The 23584-nt window shown below is 61.1% G+C and overlaps 2 protein-coding genes across 6 annotated transcripts; one reads left to right on the forward strand and one right to left on the reverse strand.

Annotated features, from left to right (window-relative positions):
* The first annotated feature begins 336 nt into the window (after positions 1–336).
* UCK1 (uridine-cytidine kinase 1) lies at positions 337–6017 on the forward strand. 2 transcript variants are annotated; one of them, XM_044264648.1, is made up of 7 exons: positions 337–492; positions 879–1038; positions 1818–1914; positions 2155–2297; positions 2377–2538; positions 4166–4214; positions 4729–6017. In XM_044264648.1, the coding sequence occupies exons 1-7, from the start codon at positions 385–387 to the stop codon at positions 4832–4834; spliced, it is 825 nt and encodes a 274-aa protein (XP_044120583.1). In that variant the 5' UTR covers positions 337–384; the 3' UTR covers positions 4835–6017. The 2 variants fall into 2 exon arrangements, with proteins under 2 accessions (XP_044120583.1, XP_044120582.1); XM_044264647.1 differs by having other exon boundaries at positions 2377–2471.
* POMT1 (protein O-mannosyltransferase 1) lies at positions 6016–22244 on the reverse strand. Of its 4 annotated transcripts, none has more exons than XM_044264644.1 (20): positions 22180–22244; positions 21156–21307; positions 20063–20169; positions 19484–19534; positions 18838–18984; positions 18195–18306; positions 17523–17588; positions 17342–17435; positions 16961–17116; positions 15630–15760; positions 15164–15259; positions 13857–13949; positions 12203–12299; positions 10572–10664; positions 10135–10255; positions 9714–9811; positions 9068–9181; positions 8300–8426; positions 7221–7398; positions 6016–6767 (listed from the first exon to the last, which is right to left on the reverse strand). In XM_044264644.1, exons 2-20 carry the CDS (start codon positions 21275–21277, stop codon positions 6593–6595), a joined length of 2178 nt encoding a protein of 725 aa, XP_044120579.1. In that variant the 5' UTR covers positions 21278–21307; positions 22180–22244; the 3' UTR covers positions 6016–6592. The 4 variants fall into 4 exon arrangements, with proteins under 4 accessions (XP_044120579.1, XP_044120578.1, XP_044120577.1 ...); XM_044264643.1 differs by having other exon boundaries at positions 21994–22209; XM_044264642.1 differs by lacking the exon at positions 22180–22244 and adding an exon at positions 21716–21986.
* Positions 22245–23584: the final 1340 nt, after the last annotated feature.

Here is a 23584-nt window from a genome sequence, read left to right on the forward strand (position 1 = left end):
TGGATCGCCGCCGACGCCGCTAGGTAGGGGGCGCGGATGGAGGTGGTCACCGCCTCTGCTGGGGAGGCGGCCACCCGTCTAGAGACTCCTGCAGCCAGAGGCGCTACGCAGGGGATTTAGCTCTTTGCAACAAACGCGAAGCACCAGAGGGCTGCGGGCAACCTGGCCGCAGGGGAGCCGGCCCGCCTCGCGCAGGCGCCGTGTCCTCGATCCCCTCGGACTACGACTCCCGCCGTGCCCCGCGCGCTCCCCCCGCCGCGCCGCGCGCCTCCCGGAAGTGGAGCTCCGGGGGGCGTCTCCGACCTTCGCGCGGGGGCGGGCGGGCTGGCGGGTTCGGGGAGGCGGCGGGAGCCAGGAACCCCATGCGAGCCAGCGGAGCCCGGGATGGCTTCGGCTGGAGGCGGCGACTGCGAGGGCGCCGCGCCGGAGGCGGACCGCCCTCATCACCGGCCCTTCCTGATCGGGGTGAGCGGCGGCACCGCGAGCGGGAAGGTAAGGGGCTGGGCGGCCCGGCGGGGCCTGCTTGTGTCACCTCGACCCCCGACCCTCGGAGACGGCGGGCCGATCCGGCCTCCAGCCGGCGAAGAGACCCCCGCCTCCTGGTTGCCGAGGCGCCCCCTCCGGGGCGGGGGGTGGAGGGGCGAGGGGTGGAGGGGCGAGGGGCTGCGGCCTTGGTGGGCCAGGCTGGGGTGCAGGCAGGGCCTGGGGCGCTTGCCCTCGGGCTCCTCGCAGCCTCCCCGCCGCCTTCCCCCAAGGCCAGCACCACCTGTCGCTGGCCTGGTGGGCAAGCCTCCGGGGGCGGGTGGCTCAGGGTCTCCTGAGGCCGGCCCCGTGGCGGGAGCAGGTCCAGGCGGGAATCCTGTCTGTGTGTTTTCCAGTCCACTGTGTGTGAGAAGATCATGGAGCTGCTGGGCCAGAACGAAGTGGACCACCGGCAGCGGAAGCTGGTCATCCTGAGTCAAGACAGGTTCTACAAGGTCCTGACCCCAGAACAGAAGGCCAAGGCACTGAAGGGACAGTACAATTTCGACCACCCAGGTGCAGCTGAAGACCCTGAGGGGAGGGCGGGAGGGAGGACAGACCAAGGGGACTGGCTCGGGGGTCGGCAGGCGATGCAGAGACACCCCAGTGGTTCCATAAGATTTCTGAGTAGCCTGAGCCGGAGCCGGAGCAGGCTGTGTGATTAAGTCAGAAGAACTTTGCCTCATTCTCTGCGCCCCAGATGGCCCAGCAGGAGCTGCCGGCTCCCTCATTTGGAGCCAGTCAGGAAGTCTTTCCTTCCGTGGAGCCTTGGGGACCATTGCTATGCCAAGATTTTGGTCATGGACAAATACCCCCACCTTGCTGCTGTGTAGGGTCCTGCCCTGGGGCAAAGGCCTTGAGAGTCTAGCAGGGCAAGCAGCAGGTAGATGAGAGGGCCTTGTCTGTTCTGCTCGGGTGCAAATGGGGTCAACAGATGAGAGGAGAGAGCCAGCCTGCCCTTGCCTGCCACCGCCAGATCCCACCCTATGGCTGGCTCCCAGCGGGAGGAAGGCCTAAGCAGCCTCGGTTGGTGGTTATTTCCCAGAAATAGAAGCAGATGCCTAACCCACCTGCCTCCCATTGCTGGTTGATCAGGAAATCCGGGTCTAACTTCTGTGTGGGACAGCAGCCTGCAAATGTGAACTGTGGGAGTGGGGCCTAGTCCAGATGTTCCTGAGGCCGCAGGGAACTGGAGCACCCAGCTGTGGCCACCCGCCCCCCAGGCAGAGGAAGTTGTCTCCCATCCCCAGCACAAGGACGCCTGGAGAGTCTTGCCTTTTGTTCCATCCCTGCAGATGCTTTTGATAACGATTTGATGCACAGGACTCTGAAAAACATCGTGGAGGGCAAAACTGTCGAGGTCCCAACTTACGATTTTGTGACCCATTCAAGGTGAGCAAGGTGGTTTCTGGGAGGGGACCCGTGTGCAGGGGGTGCCAGCTAGCACGCCTCCCGTGGGGTCCGCAGATGGCCCTGTATCAGCCTGGCCCTGTTGGTTTCTGGGCATACCCCTGTCTCCCGCTGTCATCTGACCCCCTCCAGGTGGTTCACACCTGGGGATCCGAGCCATCTGTGCCCGGGCCCCAGGTCCCGTAGCTCCAGCAGGGCCCGTGTCCTGGTCTCATCTCCCAGGTTAGCAGAGACCACGGTGGTCTACCCCGCAGACGTGGTCCTGTTCGAGGGCATCCTGGTGTTCTATAGTCAGGAGGTCCGGGACATGTTCCACCTGCGCCTTTTTGTGGACACAGACTCTGACGTCAGGCTGTCAAGAAGAGGTAAGGCGGACACAGGCCTCTCTCTGCCGCTGGCTGAGGCCAGCCGCGTGTCCTGACTGCTTTACTCCTCCTGCCTCAGTTCTCCGGGACGTGCAGCGCGGGAGGGACCTGGAGCAGATCCTGACCCAGTACACCACCTTCGTCAAACCGGCCTTCGAGGAGTTCTGCCTGCCGGTACCCTCCCGCTTGCTTGGGGACCTCCTTTTCTCCCTTTTCAAGAGGACCCCTGGCGCCCTGTACCGTGAGAGCTGAATCGTGGGGGAGCAGGGGCTTATGAAGGGCGAAGTTAGCTCGTTATACCTCGTCGCAGGGACTCTTCTCCGCTCTAAAAGCATTGTCTGTGCAGATCCCTTCCTCTGCCTGCAAGAGGCCCTCGGCCCCACGGCTCCATGCAGCTCCTCCTGCTTCAGGCCTTCCCCTGCGCCGCCTGCGTGACCCGCCCGGTGTCACCCCGAGGACCCTCTGCTGTCTGTTCTCCAGGGCGCCCCTGGCTGGCTGAGCTCGCTGTGCCTGGCTTGGCCCCCTTGGAACGGGGAGCTGCACGGAGGGCAGGGGTTCGTGCCTGTCCCCCGCCCACACAGGCGCGTCCCTGCCATGGTGTGGGCGCTGGCTGGCCCCACCCATGCCTCCTGTCCCTCCAGGCTGCTGTTGGCCGGTGCTCAGAGGCCTGCGGCTGTGTGTCTTTCTCTCCACTTTCCAGCTCTTACTGGATGGGACTTAATAGGTAGTTTGAAAGGGAAACTTAACACGTAGCTTCTTAAAAGTAAAATATGGTGCAAAGAAAACGGAGCCGGGATCCCCACTTGTGCTGAGTAGACAGAGGAGTTCTGTCTGCTGCTGGTGGAAGAGAACCTTATTTTACGTTTGTGTTCTCCGAAGCACCTGGCAAGTGGTGAGAAAGTAAATTGATAATCGTATTCTCTGTTATTCACAGAAGGAAAGGCATTTGGCAGAGCAGGTAGTTAATGGGAAGAGTGTGGACACCCAGTGCCACCGGGTGACCCTATGTGGAGGCTGCGCCCCAGCACCGTCCTTGAACTTCCCGCTCCCCTTATGTGCAGCCACACCCTGAGTCTGGCCAGGGTGACCATGTCCCTCCCTTGCCCCTGCAGTACGACCTTCCTCAGCTCTTCTGCACCCCACAGTGAGCGCCCCCCGTGAAGCCAGCCTGGCCCTCCTTGTGCTCATGGCTTCCGTGGGTCCCCACAGCCTGTAGACACCACTGCCCCAGGACGTGGCCCATGTCTACATGCCCACCACACGGAACGGTCTGCGGGGCTGTCCCGCAGCTCACACGGCTTCCTTTTCCTCTCTCTCTGCTCTGCCTGCCTGGGGTGTGTCCCTCTTAGCAACACCTGGCTGGGGTCCCTCCTCAGTGGCCGGGTTCCTCCTGGTGTCTCTGTCCCTGCCCTGAACTGCAGAGCACCTGGCAGGGAGCAGGTGTTAGCACAGGGACAGGTAGCGCGGAGGGCTTTGCACGTGCCAGCCGGGGAGTGTGCCGCGACCTTCCTTGCTTCCTACTCCGGGCTTCTCGCAGAAGGGTTCCTGGTTCCAGAGGAAGAGGGTCACATGTGGCAGAAAGATGCCGCAGGTCACGTGGCTCAGGGACCTGTTCCCACAGCGGTATTCCCAGGAACATGCACGAGCATATCAGAGATGCCAGGAGAGGAACGTGTGTCTTCTCGATGCCTCAGCCACTCCTCCTGCCTCTGGCGCCTGCCTAACACCCAAGTCCCAGCCCCCCACCTGCCACACCCCCAGTCCCCCCCACGCCCCCCACGGCTGCTCTCCTGCCGTGGAGTCTGCTGTCGAACAACCAGAAGTCCTCGGAGGGACAGAGCTTCTGAAATCTGCTTTTTGCCTTGCAGACCAAGAAGTACGCAGACGTGATAATCCCTCGAGGGGTCGACAACATGGGTAAGAACCAGGCCTGACGGCTGCCCCGACTCCCCAGTCCACTGCCCTGGGCCCTGGGGCAGGCCCTGCCCGGTCCTGGTGGTCACAGTGAAGTGATGAGGGTTCCCGTCCACGTACGTGTATTGCACAGATCCAAAGAATACTTTAAAAATCTGTTTAACACGTTGGACAGCGAAAATGGACCCGCCTTGCTTGTCAGTTCCAGCTCAGTGAGGCTGGAAACATCTTTCTGTTGACGGGGACTCGCGCCATAGCAGGAAGTATTTTTCCTCTGGGCTCTTGGTGAACCGAAACCCCCCCAGACGGGCCAGGCCGTGTTACTGTGCTCCTTCCCGCCAAGCGCTTCTCTGTCTGCCGAGACTCAGGGTACCGCCACGAAGCCTCGGCGGGAGGCCTGTGCTCTTGGCGCCCGAGCCGCCGCGGGGCTGGGTGGCCCAGGGAGCCGGAGGCAGCCCGAGCCTGGCCTCGAGGCGTCGAGGGGGCGGACGGGCTGAGCGCGCTGTCTCTGCCACAGTGGCCATCAACCTGATCGTGCAGCACATCCAGGACATCCTGAGCGGCGACCTCTGCAAATGGCAGCGAGGGTCCAATGGGCGGAGCTACAAGAGGACATTTCCTGAGCCGGGAGACCGTCCTGGGGTGCTGACCGCTGGCAAGCGATCGCACTTGGAGTCCAGCAGCAGACCCCACTGAGGAGCGGGGTGCTCAGCCTCCTGGGCAGGACCCCTAGCAGACTGTGTTCAGGGTCAGGCCCAGAGATACCCGCCCCACCCCCCTAAAACGCCACCACTGCTTCCTCTGGGCGCCATACGGTCCGGACAGGATGGGCGGGGATCGCGGGGGTCCTCACTGCACCTGTCGACTCGACGGGATGTTGGCACGCCCTCGACATCTTCACCTGCTTCCGCACATTAGAGGGTTAAAAGTCCAAGTTACTGAGAAATGCTCCAGAATGTGTGGTGAGCCAGTCACGTCTTTTGGGAACACAGAGCACACGGCCTGGCTGCTGTGGCTGTCCCAGCGTGTGTTTGACAGGAACCCACGGCGAGAGGGACTTTCTCTAGGACGATCTGGTTCCCGGGCACATGCGACGGAGACAGGTCGAGAAAAGAGTACTTCCCCTCTCTAGGTGTTACATGTGTGACTGTTTCGTTATTTATTCTGCCATGTGAGTTGTGACCCAGTAACCGAGTTTCGTGCTCCAACCCCCCTGCCGCCATGGGGTGCGATCCAGCGGGGCACACCCCCTTCTAGGAGCCAGAGAGCTTTCCTTCCTCCTGGGCTGTGCGCCAAGGAAGGAGTCCCGGGAACAAGCCTTTCCTTAACCAGCAGCCAACACAGGAGACGACACGTGCTCACCCAGGCCGAGCCCGGCTCCACAGGTGGGGCAGGGGGGGCGCAGGCTGGTGCCCCGTGTCTCCACACCGTCCTGCTCAGGAGCCACCTGGGGCCCGGGTGCTGAGTGGACAGGCCTTCCCTGGGGTAGCCCGGGGCCCCATCCAGGGCCCAGCGTCCAATGCCAGCCAGTCCCCTCGCAATGCCCCACATCCCCTGACTGCACCAGGCCTGCGGCCGGAGTCGTCCTGGTTTGTCTTCCCTTCCGTTTGTTTAGAAGTGACGCCTTCCCCTGGCGAAGGGCTAAGCTGCGCAGACACTCCCGGTTTCCCTCCATCAAGCACTGAGTGTAGCTACACAGGACCCCAGTTGAGCTTGGCCGTGGCTGCTTCCTGATGACCGTGTGACAGTCTCGTCAAGCTTACTGTGCCCTTTTGGAGAATCAGTAAATAATACCAAATGCCAATACCAGTGTGTCCCTTTTTAATTGTACACAGAAGGCAAACTCAGGGTGGGGGTACCCGTGGGGGACACGAGGCTTAGCGTGCCGGTGGTGCTGCTGGCCCATGTGCCCCCATCACGTTGGCAGCAGTGAGGGGTCCCAGGGTCTCCGCTGCAGTGGCCGGAGTCCGGGGCCCGTCCTTCAGTAGCTTGTTTGGCGTGGACGTGATGCAGGCCGGTACCTTGCGGCCCCGCTGGGGACGAGGCGGAGGTGGCTGCCGCGTCGCAGGCCCGGGGCCTTGGCTGCTTTGACCCTAACTGTCCCCACCGTGGCCCGCTCCCCTCCTGCTGCTGCTCCCTCACGAGGCCCCGCCAGCCACTCACTGTTAGCTCAGGGGGCCCGGAGGCGCCGGTAGACGCCTCAGGCATGTTCTGTGTTGCCCGTAAAGCAGAAACTTGGCTCAAAACAAACCATCATCAACCATCTGGAGAAGAGGACACCATAGCCTGGCCTGGGCTCTTCTGTCAAAGACACACACGGTTCTCGATGACAGCCCTTCCTGCCTGAGCCCAGTCCAGACGTTCACTGCGCACGCGTCCCGCTAGTATTTTCGGATCAGAATATCCCAAGTGTCTTTCCAGCGAAGGGCCCTGAGCTCGCCGGGCGAGAGAGACCTGTCCCCGTAGGTGAGCGGGCGCAGTGTGTTGAACACGTGACACGCGCAGGAGTACCATGCCACCACCAGGCTGCCGAAGACGCTCCTTAGGAGAGGGGACCTGCGGGGACCGGGGCACGGGCACAGGGCTCTTCCTCACCGTGAGGCGCACCGGGCCCCCTGGACAGCCTGTCCTTCCTTCTCACTCCCTGCCCCAGGCGCTGGACGTGACCCCCGCCTAGTGCATGTTCCGGAGTCTCCCATCTACGCTCCGGCGCTGGAGCAGCGTCCCCACTCCCGGCGTGATCGAACCACGGCCCTCCCGAGAGGCTGTGCAGCTCCCGACCCCCCAAAACACTGAGTCCATGCCCTCCGGCCCCGCTTCCAGAACTCTCTGTGGTTCTGCTCCACTGCACACCGTGCGACCTGGCCCGCATCCCCATTGTTCGCCCCTCGCGGCCAGCCACACCTGCCTCCCATGGTGCCCCCAACCCTTCCCACGCCACCCGAAGTCCTCCCTTGGGACACCCCCGGACCTGGAGCCCCGGGGGGCACAGCCGCCGAGGCCCTGTACCTGCACAGGTGGTCGGCGACGTGCTGCAGGACCACAGGGAGCAGGAGGATCTGGAAGGTGAGCGCGGGGAGGTAGTGGTAGAGGAAGAGCGTCTTCTCCATCAGGAAGAAGGGGAGGTAGTTCACCGCCCAGCCGCCGGCACACAGAGCCCCAGCCAGTACCCAGCGCAGCCAGCAACCTGCGGGGGAAGAGGCTGCCCTGAGCCAGTGCTGCTGACCCGGGCCCCGCGTGCAAAGGCTCTCCGCTAGTCCCACAAGCTGCCTTCCTCGTCTTTAAGGTACACACGCTCTGTTCCCCACCCCCCAACACTGCCCATGATCTCTGGAGAAAGAACGATGTCCCAAGAACCTCCTGTACCTTTCTGCGGGGTCCTCACCATCCCAACTCCCTGGGGCCCCGACTCCTCCAGGATCACCAGCAGGCAGGTTGGACTCTCGGGAGCCAGAGCCGTGAGGGGCTGTATTTGGGTACCTGCCCTGCCCCCTGGGGCCGCGGTCAGCGGGAAGACTGGGGACGCTGCCACACTGCTGAGGCCTTTGGGGCTCCCCCTGTCCTTGTCTGTTTCAAGACGGTCCGCAGCAGTTTCTGTTACGCAAACCACCTGCCCCCGAGTGACTCAGGGCCTGAGGATCACTCCGTGCCATCCGCCATCCCCGAGCGAGCAAACACCGAGGCGGAGCTCACATCCTGGGGAGAGGGCCACTCCTGCCTGGCCCCTGCATTTCCCTGCACGAGCCTCTAACACAACATGGGACACTCAACTGCAACATTTTATCTCTAGGGAGACAGAACACAGGGTGCCTGGGGGGCTCAGTTGTTAAGTGTCTGCCTTCGGCTCAGGTCATGATCCCCGGGTCCTGGGATCGAGCACCGCCTCGGGCTCCCTTATCGGCGGGAGCCTGCTTCCCCCCTCCCTCTGCCCCGCTGGTTTTCCCTCTCTTGGGTCTTTCTCTGTGTCAAATAAGTACAATTTTCTTAAAAAGATAGATTCGAGCCCCTTCCACAAAGAAACGAGGAGATGGCCTTAAGGCCCAGGTTGCTGGTGAGGCTGGCTGTCACCAGGAGCAAGACGCACTGACCCTCGGGCAGGTCCCGGATGCACCGTCGGCGTCTAAGCAGGTACCAGAAGAAGAGCAGCGCGTAGACCGCCGTGGCGAGGCCGGCCGAGGCCCAGATCACGATGTTCCCAAGCAGGTGGATCTGGGCCTGGGAGGGCACAGGGGACCCCGTCAGCCACCGGCCGCTCGGAGGGACCCAGCCCCGAGAGCCGTGCCCACCAGCCTGCAGCCAAAACCCGGGCGGAGGCTGGAACCGCAGCCCTCTGCGGCAGGAAGGGCGCAAAGCAGCGAGGCAACCGGAGAGGCCGACCCTCCGGCTCTGACAACAGCTCCCCGCGAGGGTGACCCTGAGCCACGCGCAGCTAAGGACCCCACTTCACAGCAAGTGGCCGCTCGGCTCCACGCCGAGGAGGAGGAAGGGGAGCGTGTTCAGCGTGAACTCATTTGGAAGGTGTTCGGAGCTCGGGGTGCCGGCTCCCGGGCTGCTCACGGGTGGGCTCGGCCGCCGTGCTCTGTACAGGACAGCGCGGGAGTACTTGAAAAGCCGCTCTCCTCAGAAAACAGGGAGCAATGCGCTCCCACAAAGGCAGTAAAGCCTGGTTTCCTCCAATGTGCAGCCGTGCCGGGACCTCACCCCCACGGCTGACGCGAGCACCGGCCCCGCGCTGCCGGCGCCCCGCAGGAGGCCCCGCACCGAGCCAGGCCTGCGCAGGAGGCAGCGGCCGCTCTCCACGCCCGAGGAGCCCCGAGCGACCGCCCCGCCCACCGCCTGCCCGCGCTCCCGCGTACGCTGGTCCTGGGGTGCAGCCAGTAGGCGATGCTGGTGTCCAGGGTGACCCAGTCCAGCGGCGAGGAGCTGTACTTGTGCTCCGAGTCGTCACTCTTCACCGTCAGCATCCTCCACTGCAAGGAGGCCAGAGGCCGGAGTCGAGCACACAGCCAGAGCCGCCCTCGCTCGGGGGCCTGTCTGAGGGGCTGGGTTGTCCCTCTCACGTTCACCTGGACCACCCAGCACAGGCGGCGCTGAGGTCCTACCCCAAGGCCCCCGTCACCCTGTCTGTCAGGGGAAGGGACTGAACTTGGTGCTAAGGACACTTTTAGATTCAGGACCCCTAGTTTCTGATTCTGACGTCACTAGGGCTCTCCATGTTGACCTTGGGCCACTCTGACCTGACTGTGGGGGACTCCAAGCATACTCTGGCCATGTGACAAGGCTACACTGCCTGGTTCCTGGCTATTCCTGCCCACAAGGCCACAGGCCCAGGACCGACCGTGTGGCCTCCACCACTTACGGCCAAGACACAGGAACGCTTCCTGCTCAGCCAGGCCCCAGGTGAAGGAAGGCAACGGGAAGGGTGCAGCTTTCCCCAGCACAGCGCCCCTCCCGGCGAGAAGCCCGTGCCCCAGGTAGATCCGGGCCACCCCCGCCGGTCACCTGCAGCTCCAGGAACCTGGCCATGAAGCTCAGGTTCCTGCTGACGTCCATCTGGGCGGGCGAGTGCAGCTCCAGCTCCCTCTCCTTCTGCTCCTGGCCTGGCACGACACACAGGAGAAGGTCAGGGGGCTCACCACACACTGGCAGCCTGGAGAAAAGCCCACGTCCCTCTTCTCAGCCCACAGCATCGCTCCGCTTGGCCTTCCCCGCCATCTGCAGGAGCCCCGTCAAATCCGGATCTTTCCACTCAAAAGGCTCAGCTTGCACTGCCCCCGGGCGCTACCTCAGAGTGACAGTTGGCTTGTTCAGGGCTCGGCTCAGCAGCGAGTGCGCATGGCTGTCCCCGAGTGAACCCGAGCCCCCGGCAGGGGGCAGGGGGCTGTCTCGTTAAAGTGACAGGAAGCCCGCGGGCCAGACTCACTTTTGCCGTATCGGTGCTCCTCCACGTTCCACACCATGCTCTCGTGGTAACCCCGGGACAGCTTCTCCCCGACGACCTCCAGCTGCCGGAACCCCCAGTCCGGGAGGTGGGCCCCGCTCAGCTAGCGAAACAGTGGGTTGCAGGGGAGACGGGGCGTGACGCACAGGCCCGGGGCCCCCCCTCATCCCCACCAGCCCTGCCACCTGGTCACTCTGTCCACAGCCGCCAAGGGCGGCAGCCTCCCCACCGTGCACCCGCCACGTCAGGATTCGGTCTGAGAAGCCGGAGTCCTGCCCCTGCCGTGTGCGTGTAACACGGCAAAGGCTTTAGCCAGGTGTCCTGCCCGTGAAGAGCCCGTTCAGCCCGGAGGATCCGGTAATCTGTGCCATGAGCCGCCCCCAACCGAGACGGGTGAGCCAAAGCTGGCGCCCCTTTACCTTCAGGACCGCAGAGGTGTTCACGTGCACCAGGCGGACCTCGGACAAGATGGTCTTCCAAACCTCCGTGTCGGATTCTCGGTTCACGATGTCCTGTAAAAGCAGGTCCTGTCAATGAGCTCGTTCTTTTCCCGATTTCCTGACCTGTCAAGTGAGCACTGATCACCAAACGATGATGCTGAGACTAGGACCAAGCTCCAGGGAGCTCACAGGCTGCTGCCCCGACCTTGCTCCCAACACCCATGCAGCAAGCCCCTGGCCGGGCCGGGGGGCACACTGCCCTGCTGCGGAGTCGAGAGAGCCCCACGCTCGGCCTCCTCGCTCGGGCAAATGCACAGACGGCGCAGGTGAGGGCTGGACATGGTCCCTGAGGTGTCCTCAGCGGGGCGCGAGGGGCTGCTGGCAGGTAACGGAACCTCTAACATCGTGACAGCACTTGGCCTTGTATCTTATCGCAGCCCCGTGATGACCCGTGCAGGCGTGTGGCTGTCAGGGAGGACCGGAGGACCCAAGGGCTCTGCGGGAGCGGGGAGGAGGCCGGGCTGGCGGTACAGCCCGCGTCAGCTGCCCTCCCTCCTTGCCGCATGAGCCGCAGCCCCTGGACATGTGGGCCCGTGGGGGTGAAGGTGCTACCAGCGGGACCGGGGGAGGAGGGGGCTTGGCCGTTAGCTGTCCGAGGCCTGGTAGAAGGGCAGTGGGTGGGCCCCTGGGAGAAGGTCCACCAGGAGGCCTCCCAGTGACGGGGCCTGGGTGCAGAGCGCTCCCATCCCATGAGAACAGCCCAGGGGAGGAGGGAGAAGCAGAAGGTAGGCGGACACGTGCAGCACCAAGAAGGCGGGGGAGGGGGTGGAGGGACGCTGCTGACACACAGACACACAGACACACGGCAGCCCTGAAGCCCCTGGCTCCGCTGGGAGGGCCTGCCAGCGGCACGGCACCCAGCATGTCCTGCCAGTCACACCTGCGAGCCCAGAACAGAGGGCGGGAGACCGGTGCTTGGCTCGGCGGGCGGCTGCTGCTGCAGTCGGAGCCGGAAGGAGCTTCTCCTTTCGGCTCCACTAATTGGGGGATTAGCGTGCACACGGGACTAAAACCGTTTTTGAGCAAGTCCTTGAATTCACAGCAGCGCAAGGACCCGGGGACACAACTGTCTCTTCCTGCCACCGTTTCCAGCAGGCCGTGTGCAGCCCTGGAGAGGGACTCTGGAGGGGGTCAGCCCGTGTCCCTGGATGCTCAGAGGCCCGGCCAGAGCCCCAGCTGTCCCCAGGAAACCCTGTGGCCCGGGTGTTCCTTCACACCAGGCGAGACTCAATGAAAGAGGCTCGCCTCTTGGTCAAGGGAGGGTGGCCAGGGAGGCCCGACCCTGTGCATCCATGGCCTGGTCTTGGGGCTGGAGAGGCCGCCAAGGCCACCTTCACCTGGCAGGGCCCCGAGAGCCACACGGCCAGCACGGACCATAGACCATCTGCTCAGCCAGCTCGTCCCTCCCATGGAGACGTCTCCCTTCCCACGAAAACACCTGGGGCATTTTATAGGGCTAAAAATTTCACATCTGAATCAGTTACTCTAAAGGGCGCTCTTGAAAGGACACGTTCCTGATGGCCACGGAGGGGTTTCCAGCTGGGACTCACCAGTCGCCAGAGGTTCTGGGAGGGCATGGAGATGTTGTAGTCCACGTAGCAGGAGACTTCCTGTGAGTGGGGGCTCAGGGGTGCCGCCACGTCGTGCCTGGAAAACACAACGTGCTGTGGAGGGGGCTCCTCCCACCCATCGTGACGCCTCAAAGGGCAAAAACCCACTTCCGGACACAAAACCGACTCCGCCTGAAGGAGCAGTGGCCCCGAGGGGAACCGTCTGAGGGCTTGCGGATCACGAGACACTGATGGCAGCCCTTCTCCTGGGAAGAAGTACCCGAGATGCGGGGTCTAATGGACAGCAGCCCAAGCCACACGGATGTCGCCACTCCACCATGGGCGACAAAGCCAGTCTGGGAAATGGTTGCAGGACTAGGAACATGTGGGGGGATGAGACGCCCTCAGGGACGGCGACCTCCAATGTCCGGAAAGAACCACCTCCCCCATTTGTGTGGTTCTCATGCTTTATCCTACGTTGCGCGGGCGCTCCGGAGGACATGGCCCTCCCTCGCACCCGGAGAAGACAGACCTTCCCGCGCACGGCCAAGAGTCCCATGTGCTATGGGACTCTACCGACAAAACCCAGAGAGCAGGAGCGCCTGGGAAAGGCTTTGAGGAGGTGACATTTCAGCTGACGCGTGACCACAGCGAGCGGGCCATGGGGGATATGAGTCCAAGAACATTCCAGGCAGAGAGCAGGTGTGAAGATCTCAAGGGTGCTGCGGTCGGTCATCTGGGGACAGCAGGGAAGCCGGGGGACTGCAGTGAAGTTCACCCGGGAGTCACCAGGGGCTGGATCCCCAGGGACCCACAGCCAGGGAGAAGTGGGGACATTATTCTGAACGTGACGGCCACGCGGTGGGAGTCAATGGAAGGCTTCTGGCCGGGAAGTGAGGCCAGACCAGTAGACGGCGTGGGCTCACAGGGCACCACCGGGGGTGGGGGGTAGGGGTGGGGAGGCAGGAGATCAGGGCACCGGCCCTGACAGCACAGGGATCAGGCCTCGACTGGGCCGGGGCAGGAGCGGAAGGAAGAAAAGCAGCCGGGGCGGCGGCTGAAGCGCTGGCTTCTTCCAGGGAGAAGCAGGCCAGAGGCCAGGAGCCTGGGGGAAACAGGGACTCAAGGCACCATCTGGGAGGCATGAGGAGCCCGGAGAGACCTGAGAAGCTGGTGGAGGTAGGAAGAGAGGAGACCGGGGCATGCTGGTTTGCAGACACTGCGCGGGTCAAGTCAGGAAAGGGCCGAGCACCGAAACGCAGGGACCATTCTGGACCTTGCGTGGCCGGATTCCAACGCCTCTTGAACTCACGTGTACTTTAAGCCATTCAACTTCAGGGAAGTGGCCGCGCTTGGCTCTATATGGGAAGCCCTCCAGTGCTCTCCCTCACCGGTCTTTCGAAGCATTCCCCGCCCCCGGCCACCTCCCACTGCAGGGTCCAGGGCGGCGCGGGGGTCTGCGGGCTCCCCTGCTGAGCTCCGTTCCCCCCCACCCCTCCGTGCGCTGTCATCACCACCACCGGGGGCGCCTCCTAACACTGAGTGCGGGCTACACACAGGGCTGCCCCGAGGGAGCCAGACACCGGCGTGGGGGCAGTGGGGCAGCAGGCAGCTGAGCCGAGAGGCGGGGAGAGAGCCGACGGGGGGCACTCACGTGTTGAGGAAGCGGGTGGTCATGCCATGGACCAGCTGTACTATGTCCCCGTGCCGCACGGGCCGCGGCGGGTTACTCACCACCAGCGGATGCCTGCGGACACGAAGAGCCGGCTGGTTAGTCAGGGGGCCTTCCTTGTCCCCGTGCCCCACGCACGCACCCCGAAGGCCCAGCAGGGTGGTGGCGGGCGCGGTGGAGCAGCCAGACACGGCTGACCGCCTCACAGGGCTGCAGCAAGCGGCCCACCCAGCAGCCATGCCGGCTGCGCCACTACGGGTACCGGGACGCCGATGTGCCTGTGACCAGAGGACGGTGGCCAAGGCAGCCTCCCAGAGGAGCGACAGTCAGGTTTTAAGAAAAAGCCGGCTAGGGGCACCTGGGTGGCTCAGTGCGTTAAGCCTCTGCCTTCTGCTCGGGTAGTGATCCCAGGTCCGGGGATCGAGTCCCGCATCAGGCTCTCTGCTCAGCAGGGAGCCAGCTTCCTCCTCTCTCTCTGCCTACTCGTGACCTCTGTCTGTCAAATAAATAAATAAAATCTTTAAAAAAAGAAAAGAAAAAGGAAAAGCCGGATAGGGCTGCCTGGGTGGCTGAGTCGTTCAGCATCTGCCTTGGGCTCAGGTCATGATCCCAGGTCCTGGGATCGAGCCCCGCATCGGGCTCCCCGCTCCTCAAGACTGCTTCTCCTTCTCCCTCTGCTTGTGTTACCTCTCTCACTCTCTCTCCTCTCTCTGTCAAATATACAAATAAAATCTTAAAAAAAAAAAAAAAAAGGAGGCCCCGGCACAAGGCGGGACAGAGGCCAGGCACTGTAGGCCACCGTCAGGGGTCCGGATGGCCCTGGGTGGCCCTGGAGGGACAACAGAAGCTAGGAAGGGTTTCAGCACGACCGTGATCTTCCATGAGTGACATTTTAAAAGCCCACGTGGGGCAGCGAGAACTGGAGTAGGAGAAGACCTCGGGGGGAGATGCAGGGGCTAGAGACAGAGGCCAGGATGGTTCAGGACCTCGTTTGCAGAAGTCCACGGACGGGCTGCCGGACTGGACGGGGCAGGAGGACAAGGGAGTCTTCCGTCCGTGAGGCCTGAGCAAGGGAATGCCGTGGGGAGCACAGGGGGCACTGGCAGAGCTTGGGGAGCCCCCGGGGAGACACTGGGCGGGGCAGGGGGCAGTTCCCCGAGGAAGCGTCCAACCCCTGGACCACGGGCTCAGCACCACGGAGCTGCTCTCGAAGCTCCGAGGGAGGAAGCGACCACGGAGAGGGGGCCACGAGGGAAGCCCCACCCTGGGGTCCCAGCACCCGCACGCACCTCCCGGGATCCTTCACGATCCACCAGTTGTTGACGTCTTTGAAGGGGTAACAGGTCACCTGCTGCTGGTGTGAGCTGCCTCGGCCGTTCTCGTATCTGCGAGAAGGAACCAACACAACCACGTGTCCGCCGGGGGCCGCCATCAGCCTTTCTCTCGAGGTTCCCGCCGACGCCACCGGCAGGGTGTCCAGGTGGAAACAAGGATGAGACGGGTAAGCGTCGGCCCGAGAGGGACAGGAGGGCGCGCCCAGTGTGCACGTCACGCCGCAGGTGTGGGAGAGCCCGGGCCTCTGCCCCCGAGTCCCTCTGTTCCGTACACAGAAACGACAAGGTTTGCTGATAATCAGAACCTGAGAGCTCAACGTCTTTCTCGGAAATTTCATTTCGAGTCAAAGCTGGTAACAGCAGAAACGTGAAAAAGCCAAACACGTTACAACCTTCGGTTTACCACGCTCGCCTTCCTTACATCATGGGGTAGGTGCTCTGGTGGGAGTGAAGCCAGCAGGGCACGGGTTTGCCAAAGACGTTCTTCAGAGTGACCTGGGAGCCGTAGGCCACCTCCAGGGGCTGGCCCTGCGTGATCCGAGCTAGGCCGCCCTAAGACAAAAGCAAGAGGGGGCCCGTGAGCAAGAGAGCCTCTGGACAGCCATACCTCCTCCAGGCGGTGGCGGTCATTGTTGTAACTAGCTATGAGGACACGGGACCTACTCCTATCCCTCCACACAGCCTCCCGCTTAGCTGCCACAGGTGTCCTCCGAGAAGTGCAACCCTGTCCATTTGAAAGGTGAGACACTCTCAAGTAAATAAATCTTTGAAAGAAGAAAAAAAAAAAGGCTCCCTGGGTGGCTCAGTGGGTCAGGTGTCCAACTCTTGTGTTTCGGCTCAGGTTGTGATCTCAGGGTCCTGGGATCGAGCCCCAGGACGGGCTCTGCACTCAGCGGGGTGCCTGCTTCTCCCTCTCCCTCTGCCCCTGCTTGTGTCCTCTGTCAAATAAATACATCTTTTTTTTTTTTTTTAAAGATTTTATTATTTATTTGACACAGAGAGAGAGCAGGAGAAGGAACACAAGCAGGGGCAGAGGGAGAGGGAGAAGCAGGCTTCCCGCCGAGCAGGCCGGCTAACACCAAAAACTGAACTGCCCAGGCTCCCCTCAAACAAATAAATCTTAAAAAAAAAAAAAAAGTGAGAAGACGAGCACTTGGATGAACTAAGAAATTTGCCCAAACACACATGCCTGGGTGTCGGGAGTGGGTCCCATCGGACTCTCCAGTCCTCGCCACCCCCCCAACTGGTATGTCTCACTCTCTCTGCAAAGTCAGCAGGAAGGAATGCCAGAGCCGAGCTTGTCCTGTGACGTGTGGACACCTGCCCCCCGTTTGCCATGTCCTCAGTGGCCAGCCTGACCCGTCGCCTGTTTCCACGCTGTCCACACACGCACAGCTTGTTTAGAAAAACTAAAGCGGCCTCTTCATGTCTTGATTTGGTTTTCCCCCCTAACACCTGACAGTGTTTACATAAGAAACTCAGAGTCCAGGGGCGCCTGGGTGGCTCAGTCGGTTAAGTGTCTGCCCTCGGCTCAGGTCATGATTCCAGGGTCCTGGGATGGAGCCCCGCATCGGGCTCCCTGCTCCGTGGGGAGCCTGCTTCTCCCTCTCCCTCTGCTCGCCCCTCCCCCTCTGCTCATTCTCTTGCTCTCAAAAAAATAAAAAAATAAAAAATAAAGAAAAGAAAAGAAAAAAGAAAACCCTGAGCCTAGTCTTGTCCCCTCTCCGAGGCAGCGGTGGTGCCCCTCCTTACCTCCAGGCTGGCCTGGAAAGCACTGGACATGATCTGGTCGTGGGGCCCGGAACGGCAGACCAGAGTCAAGTGCACGTAGAAGAACAACAAGTACATGAGGGCCGGGACGACCAGCAGTGCTGCCGCTCGGGCAAGCAGGTGGCAGAGCACACGGACCTGCAGCCAGACAGAGGACAGGTCACGTCCGGCCGCTCGGGAAGGTGCGCCCTCCAGACAGGCAGGCCCAGAGGAAGCGGGCAGCAGAGCTCCAAGCTTCCCACAGCCTCTGGCCAGAGGCTCACAAAGCCTGTCTTCTAGAGAAGACTTTCTCCCCAGATGCTCCCATCACACCGACCTCCGCCCACCCCGGGACGGCCTCTCGCCCCACTCCACGGCACCTACATGCGACAGAGTCCGGTCTCCGATCAGGTGCCAGGCATGGACGCCGGCCACTGCGAGCACCAGCAGGTACGTGAAAACACCCACATATTTGACGCTGAAAAGACCCAAGGAGAAATCGTTCCAACAAGGCACAGAACGAGGCGGCGGCCACGGCTGCCCGAGGCCCGCAGCCCGGACTCACCCCACTGCGCAGGAGCAGGCCATTCCGGTCAGCGTCAGCCAAAACCACCAGCGCAGGGAGAAGGGCCTGGGGTCAAAGCAGAAGAGCACAGCTGGGAACGGATCACGAGACACGGCCCGAGGGGGCGCACCCCTCAGAGCTCTGGGCATCCGTGGGCCGTCCTGAGCTCCACGCCGAGAAAGACGCACCGTCGTCTCCCAAATCTCAGACCCGACAGAATTTTTTTCTTTTTGGCCAGAACATTTTTCCAGTTAGTTTAAATTATACAGAAGTCAGAGGGGCCTGGGTGGCTCCCTCGGCTAAGTGGCTGACTTTGGCTCAGGTCATGATCTCGGGGTCCTGGGTTTGAGCCCCACGTCAGGTTCCCTGCTCAGCGGGGAGCCTGCTTCCTCCTTCCCCTCGGCTGCTCCCCCGGCTCATGCTCTCTCCTGCTCACTCTGCTCTCTCTCTCAAATAAATAATCTTAAAAAAAAAAAATAAATTACACAAAAATGAGAATGTATTTGTGAAGTCAGGAGCCAAGGGCCAGTCTCGAAGATGAAAGACACAAAGTCCACAAGCGGCTCCCCCAAATGAAAAGGCATTAGACCCTTTCAGGTCAACAAACCACCCGGACTCTTCACTCCCGTAAATTAGGAAGGGCGTGCCCCCCCCACCCGCCCCGCTGCATACCTCTGTTTTTGGGAGTTGGCAAACTTCAGGTAGGACAGCACAGCCAACAGGTTGAAAAATATCAACACTGACTCCAAAAGCATGAGCCTTGCCTGGGTGATGAGCGCGTTCTCTGTGAGAAAGAGGACACGCGCGTCAGCTGTCAGGGAGCAAGGGCAGACACAGGGAGATGGGCGCACCCACAGAAAGGACACCCTCTACAGGCCACAGAACGTGGCCATGGGACGTTCAGGATTGGGTGGCTGGAGGAGATGGGCTCCAGAACCACAGAAGCGAGTTCTGAGGTGTGAATCACACCTAGCAAGGCCTGGTGACCTTGGGCAAGTCACCAAACCTTTCTGAGTCTTTAACCTCGTCATGTACAGAAGGAATACCAACTTTGTGGTACGTGGATTATGCGGCTTCACAAGTCTGACCACACAGTTCTGCCGGCCCACACCCTGGGAGGAGGGCCACGGAGTCCTCCCAGAGTCAAATCTGGGCAGACTGGGCACACTTCCATCCATCCTGTGAGGAGGAGACCCTGCGGGGGCACATCTACTAAACCCACGAGCTCTCCTGGGCTGCACGCTGTGACCTAACCAGGGCCAACGCTGGGGGCTTCCCTGAGCAGCACCAGAGCAGGCAGAGGCCTGGGTCTCACCGATAAGTATCAGCAGAGCAGCCCCCGTGGCGGCGCAATGAGAAAAGCCAAGCTCCAGCAGGATCTGGTAGGCCATGGGCACCAACAGAGCCCCGGTGAGGGCCGGCAACAGGCGCAAAGACCACACGGGCACGTTGCTGCTGTATTCTGGAAAAGCAACCACGGCGGAGCTGACCACAAGGGGCACGCATCACCTTCCTACGCGGCAGGTGTGTTTTCAAACATGGAGTCATGCTCACAGATCCCAAAATACAAGTTTGCCAAACTAGGCACCATGTCAGAAGGGCGTGTGTAAGTTGCGGATAAAAGCCTTGACCTTGGCCGTGTGCAGTAATGCCTCCTAACTCTGAAAGTAGTTAGTGCTTTACTCGTTTATAAATCTGCCCTGCCTTTTCCCCAAAACACTGAGGCAAGAGACAAAACTTCCATGGAAAAAAGATAACTGCGATCAGATGCCACCCACAGACACTGCCCCATGGACCGAAAACCGAGGACAGAGTGCGTGCTGTGATAATACACTAAGATGTTTGCCGGGCCTTTCACAAGCCTTCCACATGTACCGAATTTATCATACGCTGGACGGATTAATAAACCCTCTCCATCCTAATATTCCAAAGTCACAAGGGACGTGAAAATGACCTATTACCTGCTCCGATCCTGTTCCACAGAAAGTTACCATCAAATCCTCCTAAATAACCTGAAACAAAAGACAAGTCAGAAACTACCCCAAGCAGCAAGAGTTGGGGAGTACCAAACGTTGACAGCCACAGGGAAACACTGATGACTAATTAGACACAGTTTCTGCCCTCAAGAAATTCCACTTACGAGTTTAATGATTTCTTAAACAAATGACCACAATTTAACTTATTTATTTAGGTGTTGTAAATAGGCTTTATTTATTAATTTATTTTAAAATAATCTTTACACCCAACGTGGGGCTTGAACTCACGACCTTGAGATCAAGAGTCACGTGCTTCACCAACTGAGCCAGCCGGGAGCCCCTCACTTAGAAGTTTTAAAGGGCTACTTCTAGGGGCGCCTGGGTGGCTCAGTAGGTTAAAGCCTCTGCCTCAGTAGGTTAAAGTCCCGCATCGGGTTCTCTGCTCAGTGGGGAGCCTGCTTCTCCCTCTCTCTCTGCCTACTTGTGATTTGTCAAATAAATAAAATCTTTAAAGAATAAAAAATTTTTTTAAAAATGGCTACTTCTCTTGCTAACGAATCCTACCTCCTAAGGCCAGCAGCATGTGGCCAAATGGTGGTCCACTGCCGTCCAGAAAGAAGATCCGCTTCATGTAGAAGGAGATGTACTGCCCGTAGTACACTTCATCAAAGCTGCAAAGCAAACACGCGCGACAGTCACTAGAAGTGGATGTATCCCTGTTTCCAAACAACGTGTGCTCGTTTGACTGCACCTGCACTTAGTCCCCAAATATTCAGACAGCGGCACAGCGCCATGCACCCACAAGGACAGGAGGGAAAACTCGCCGACAACAGCCACACACCCAGGTGTCTACCCTACACAGACTCGATTCGCCCTCCCCGGGTCCGCTGAGGGACGTGCGAGCAGGCCGTCTACTGAGAGGCCTCCCAGACCCGGGGCTGCGTCTGTGACTAAGGGTCAGAATCACACCTGGTAACCAGAGGCAGGGGTCATGGGGGGACATGCAGAAACCAACTGCAACTGTTTTCAGACCGTTGGGGACATTCAAAGATACCGTCAATATTGCTGTCAATTTCTTAGGTGTGATAACGTTAATACAGTTTATTTTTAAGTTCTCATCTTTTAGAAAGATACCAAATTACTGAAACATGCTTATGACTTGCCTCAAAAAAGTCCACTGAAGCTGAGTGCTGAACACATGGGGGGGGTGTTATACTATTCTCCCTACTTTTGTGTGTGTTTAATGGGTTCCACAATGTGTGTTCTTCTCTGACCACACGTTAGGCAGACAGCAAGTGGCCCTGTCATACCACCAGCTGTCACCAGTCCTTAGAACACCACAGTTGGAGGTCAGTGGAGACTCAGTTCCAAACCCATCAATCCTCTATCCCTGATTTTAAATGGGTACCTACGGCTGCTGCACCTGTTTCAGGGGCCACATTCCACCTGCTAGAGAACTACAGGGCAAATGTGACAGGTGGACTCAGCAGGTGCCGTCCTGAGGACCCACTGTCCTCTCCTCTGCCCAAAACACCCAACACCGAGAAGCCCGGAATTCCACTCTCTCTCTTCTGCTGTTCAGAAGGGCACTGTCGGTCCCCAGCGCATGAACACATCACAATTTCCAGTCCGTCCTGAATGGGGTTGTCTGGCTTACACCACAGCCCTTGGATAGGCGAGCTGCCACAGGCGGCTCAGTAACCCCACTGCAGTCAGAGCCACTACGTTCAAATTGATGTCAGCCGTCACCACCACAGGGCGCTCCAAAAATCCCAACATCGCGTAGAGAAGCGGGTCCTGCAGGATGCCCTGGAGAAGGACAGAGACGGCATCGGTAAAGCAGCAGCAACCAGAAGCTCACAGATTCGAGGAAGAGCTCGGCAGCCACCGCAGCTCTCAGGGGCACCGCGAAGAACCAGGCGTTGGGGGGGGGGGCGGGGGGTCCTTGGGAGAAAGTCCGGAGGACACCAGCAGTCACCTAAGGTGAGAACTCGGGCGCCTCAGGACTGAACAGTCACTCGACAAGCCACTCCGCGACCACCACCTGAGCGCTTCCCGGAGAGGAGCTGCTTATTAGGGAAGACCCCGGGCCTCGCCAACCTCGCCCTCCTGGGCCCCAGAAGGCTCCTCATCTGCCGTCAGAGCTCCCCCACCCCGCTCGCTGCTGCAGCCCATCCCCTGGGCGCCCCCCTTCGCACCCCCAGGGTGCGTCTGTACCCAGGAGCCCCCGTTTCCTCCCTGAGGCGTCATCTTCCCTTGAGCGCCACTTGTCTTCGCTGGGCGCCCCTTCTCGCACCAAACAAAGCTGCATCTGGCCTGCGGCGGTCCCTGCCTCTGCAGAGACCTCAGAGGCCCTGGGCGGCCCCCACTCCTCTTCCAGGCATTCCCTTTCTCTCTCGGGCTGCACCTTCCCGCAGGTTTCATTCGCCACGGAGCACTCCCTCCTCTCCCAAGCCGGCACCTGCCGGGGTTCCCCCCTCTCTCCAGGGGCGCACCTGCCCTCGGCCCCGCCCCCCTGTCCCGCCGGACGCCGACGGCCCAGGTGGTCCGCAAGCCGCGCACGCGCGGCACGCGCCGACTCTCGGGTCTCAACAGGTCGCTCGTCCCCGGTTCCCGCAGAGCTGCTCCCCGCGTCCGACGCCGCCTCGGATCCGCCGGCCGGGGGGCGGGGGGACGCCCACCGTTAGGGCTTCTGGTCGCGCGCCGGGACGAGACCGCTCGGCACTCTGCGCCGCCCACGCACCGCCTGCTCGACGCTCGACTCGCCTGGCCTGCGGAGCCCTTAGCGGGAGCGGCGCGCGTGCGCCCTGGGTCAGAGAGCCGCGCGTGCGCCGCCGGGGCCCTCAGGGTCCGGAGCGGCGCAGAGACCCGCCTCTGTAGTGCGCCGTTGGCAGCTTTGGTGTTTCAGGAGCCCCGTGGCCGCTGGACCCTCCAGTGTTTTAAAAAAACGAGACGGTTGGATCTTAGCCGTGTGCAAGGCAGTGCAGTCCGGCGAGCAGCTCGCGCGCGGGGGTCTGCCCGGGGCCCGCGGGCCCGCTCGTGCGCAGGGAGGGCGGGCGGGGTCGGTGCTGCCGCCGCTTCCCCGCCCCCCGCCCCGCGCCACGGCTCCCCCGGGCCCCGGCCCACCGCTCCTCGTGCTCCCTTGCGCCCCTGCCTCCCCCCGCCGCCGCTCTTCGGTCCCCCGCTGGCGGGGCGGGACGGCTAACCTACGGGACCACCACCCTCGTCCCCAGTTTTCCCCTTCCCGGTCCTCTCGTGTATGTGTGTTCATCTCACGGATGGGTGCTGCAGGGTGAAGAACTACAGTGGTGCTGGTTCGCGAACCATCTCTCTTCCCCGCGAATGTTGGTCAACCCAGCGTTAGAGGACACCGGTGGAGAATGTGGGGTTACTTCTGACTTACCCGTGCCTCGCCCAAGGCTGTGGAAAGGGAGGGAGCTGGGGCTTACCCCGCCTGAGGCCGGGGGCTCCCTGGGCCCCCGGAGCAGTGGGGCTGGCTGACTCCTGAAGTTCCGGGAACCCCCTGTCCCTGGCAGTGAATCCAGGGAACCGTTTGGCCGCTAGAGCTGAGACAGCCGGTGCCCAGGTCCCTGTTCTTCCCTAGTCAAGAGGCGCCGGAGGAAACTGCAGAGTCTTTCCTCATGGAAGGTGTTCTATGCAGGGGTGATTTATAAGTCTCCTACATTCTTAACTGGTGCCCATGACCTCTTTGAGTCCACACTACCCCAGGAGGTTAGGTACTGTTAAATCGGCATTTTACAGTTGGGACTCCAGGGGGTGAAGTGTTCTTCCAAGTCATGCAGCTGGGGTGGTTGGGGGCAGACCCGACATCCACTGCTGGGACTCAAACCCAAGCGCTTGATCTCTCACTTCCCCACGACTGGAGCATTCCTCTTTCCTACCAAAGTGCAGCATAAGCCTCTCCTTATCCAAAAGATAAGGGTCACTAAGAAGTGGCAAAAGCAAACAAAAACCACGACAAAGCATAAAATGGCTCACACAACTGAGCCTGGCTGGCTCAGTTGGTAAAGCAGGCAACGCTTGATCTTGGGGTCAGACGCTTACTTAAAAATTAAAAAAATAAAC

Source organism: Neovison vison, chromosome 9 (assembly GCF_020171115.1).
Source record: "Neovison vison isolate M4711 chromosome 9, ASM_NN_V1, whole genome shotgun sequence".
In the NCBI taxonomy this organism is placed as follows: Eukaryota; Metazoa; Chordata; class Mammalia; order Carnivora; family Mustelidae; genus Neogale; species Neogale vison.

Bases quoted from the DNA above. Each gene is read 5' to 3' on its own strand.
- POMT1 (XM_044264642.1), bottom strand. From the start codon at position 21,922: ATGAAACCTGCGGGAAGGTGCAGCCCGAGAGAGAAAGGGAATGCCTGG. The intron at 9,812-10,134 runs GTGAGTCTGGCC...GTGTCGTGCCAG, and splicing joins GGAGCACCGATACGGCAAAA to GCCAGGAGCAGAAGGAGAGG. The intron at 9,182-9,713 runs GTGACCGGCGGG...GCCTCCTTGCAG, and splicing joins CCAGGTTCCTGGAGCTGCAG to TGGAGGATGCTGACGGTGAA.
- UCK1 (XM_044264647.1), top strand. From the start codon at position 385: ATGGCTTCGGCTGGAGGCGGCGACTGCGAGGGCGCCGCGCCGGAGGCG. The intron at 1,915-2,154 runs GTGAGCAAGGTG...CTCATCTCCCAG, and splicing joins GATTTTGTGACCCATTCAAG to GTTAGCAGAGACCACGGTGG. The intron at 2,298-2,376 runs GTAAGGCGGACA...CTCCTGCCTCAG, and splicing joins CGTCAGGCTGTCAAGAAGAG to TTCTCCGGGACGTGCAGCGC.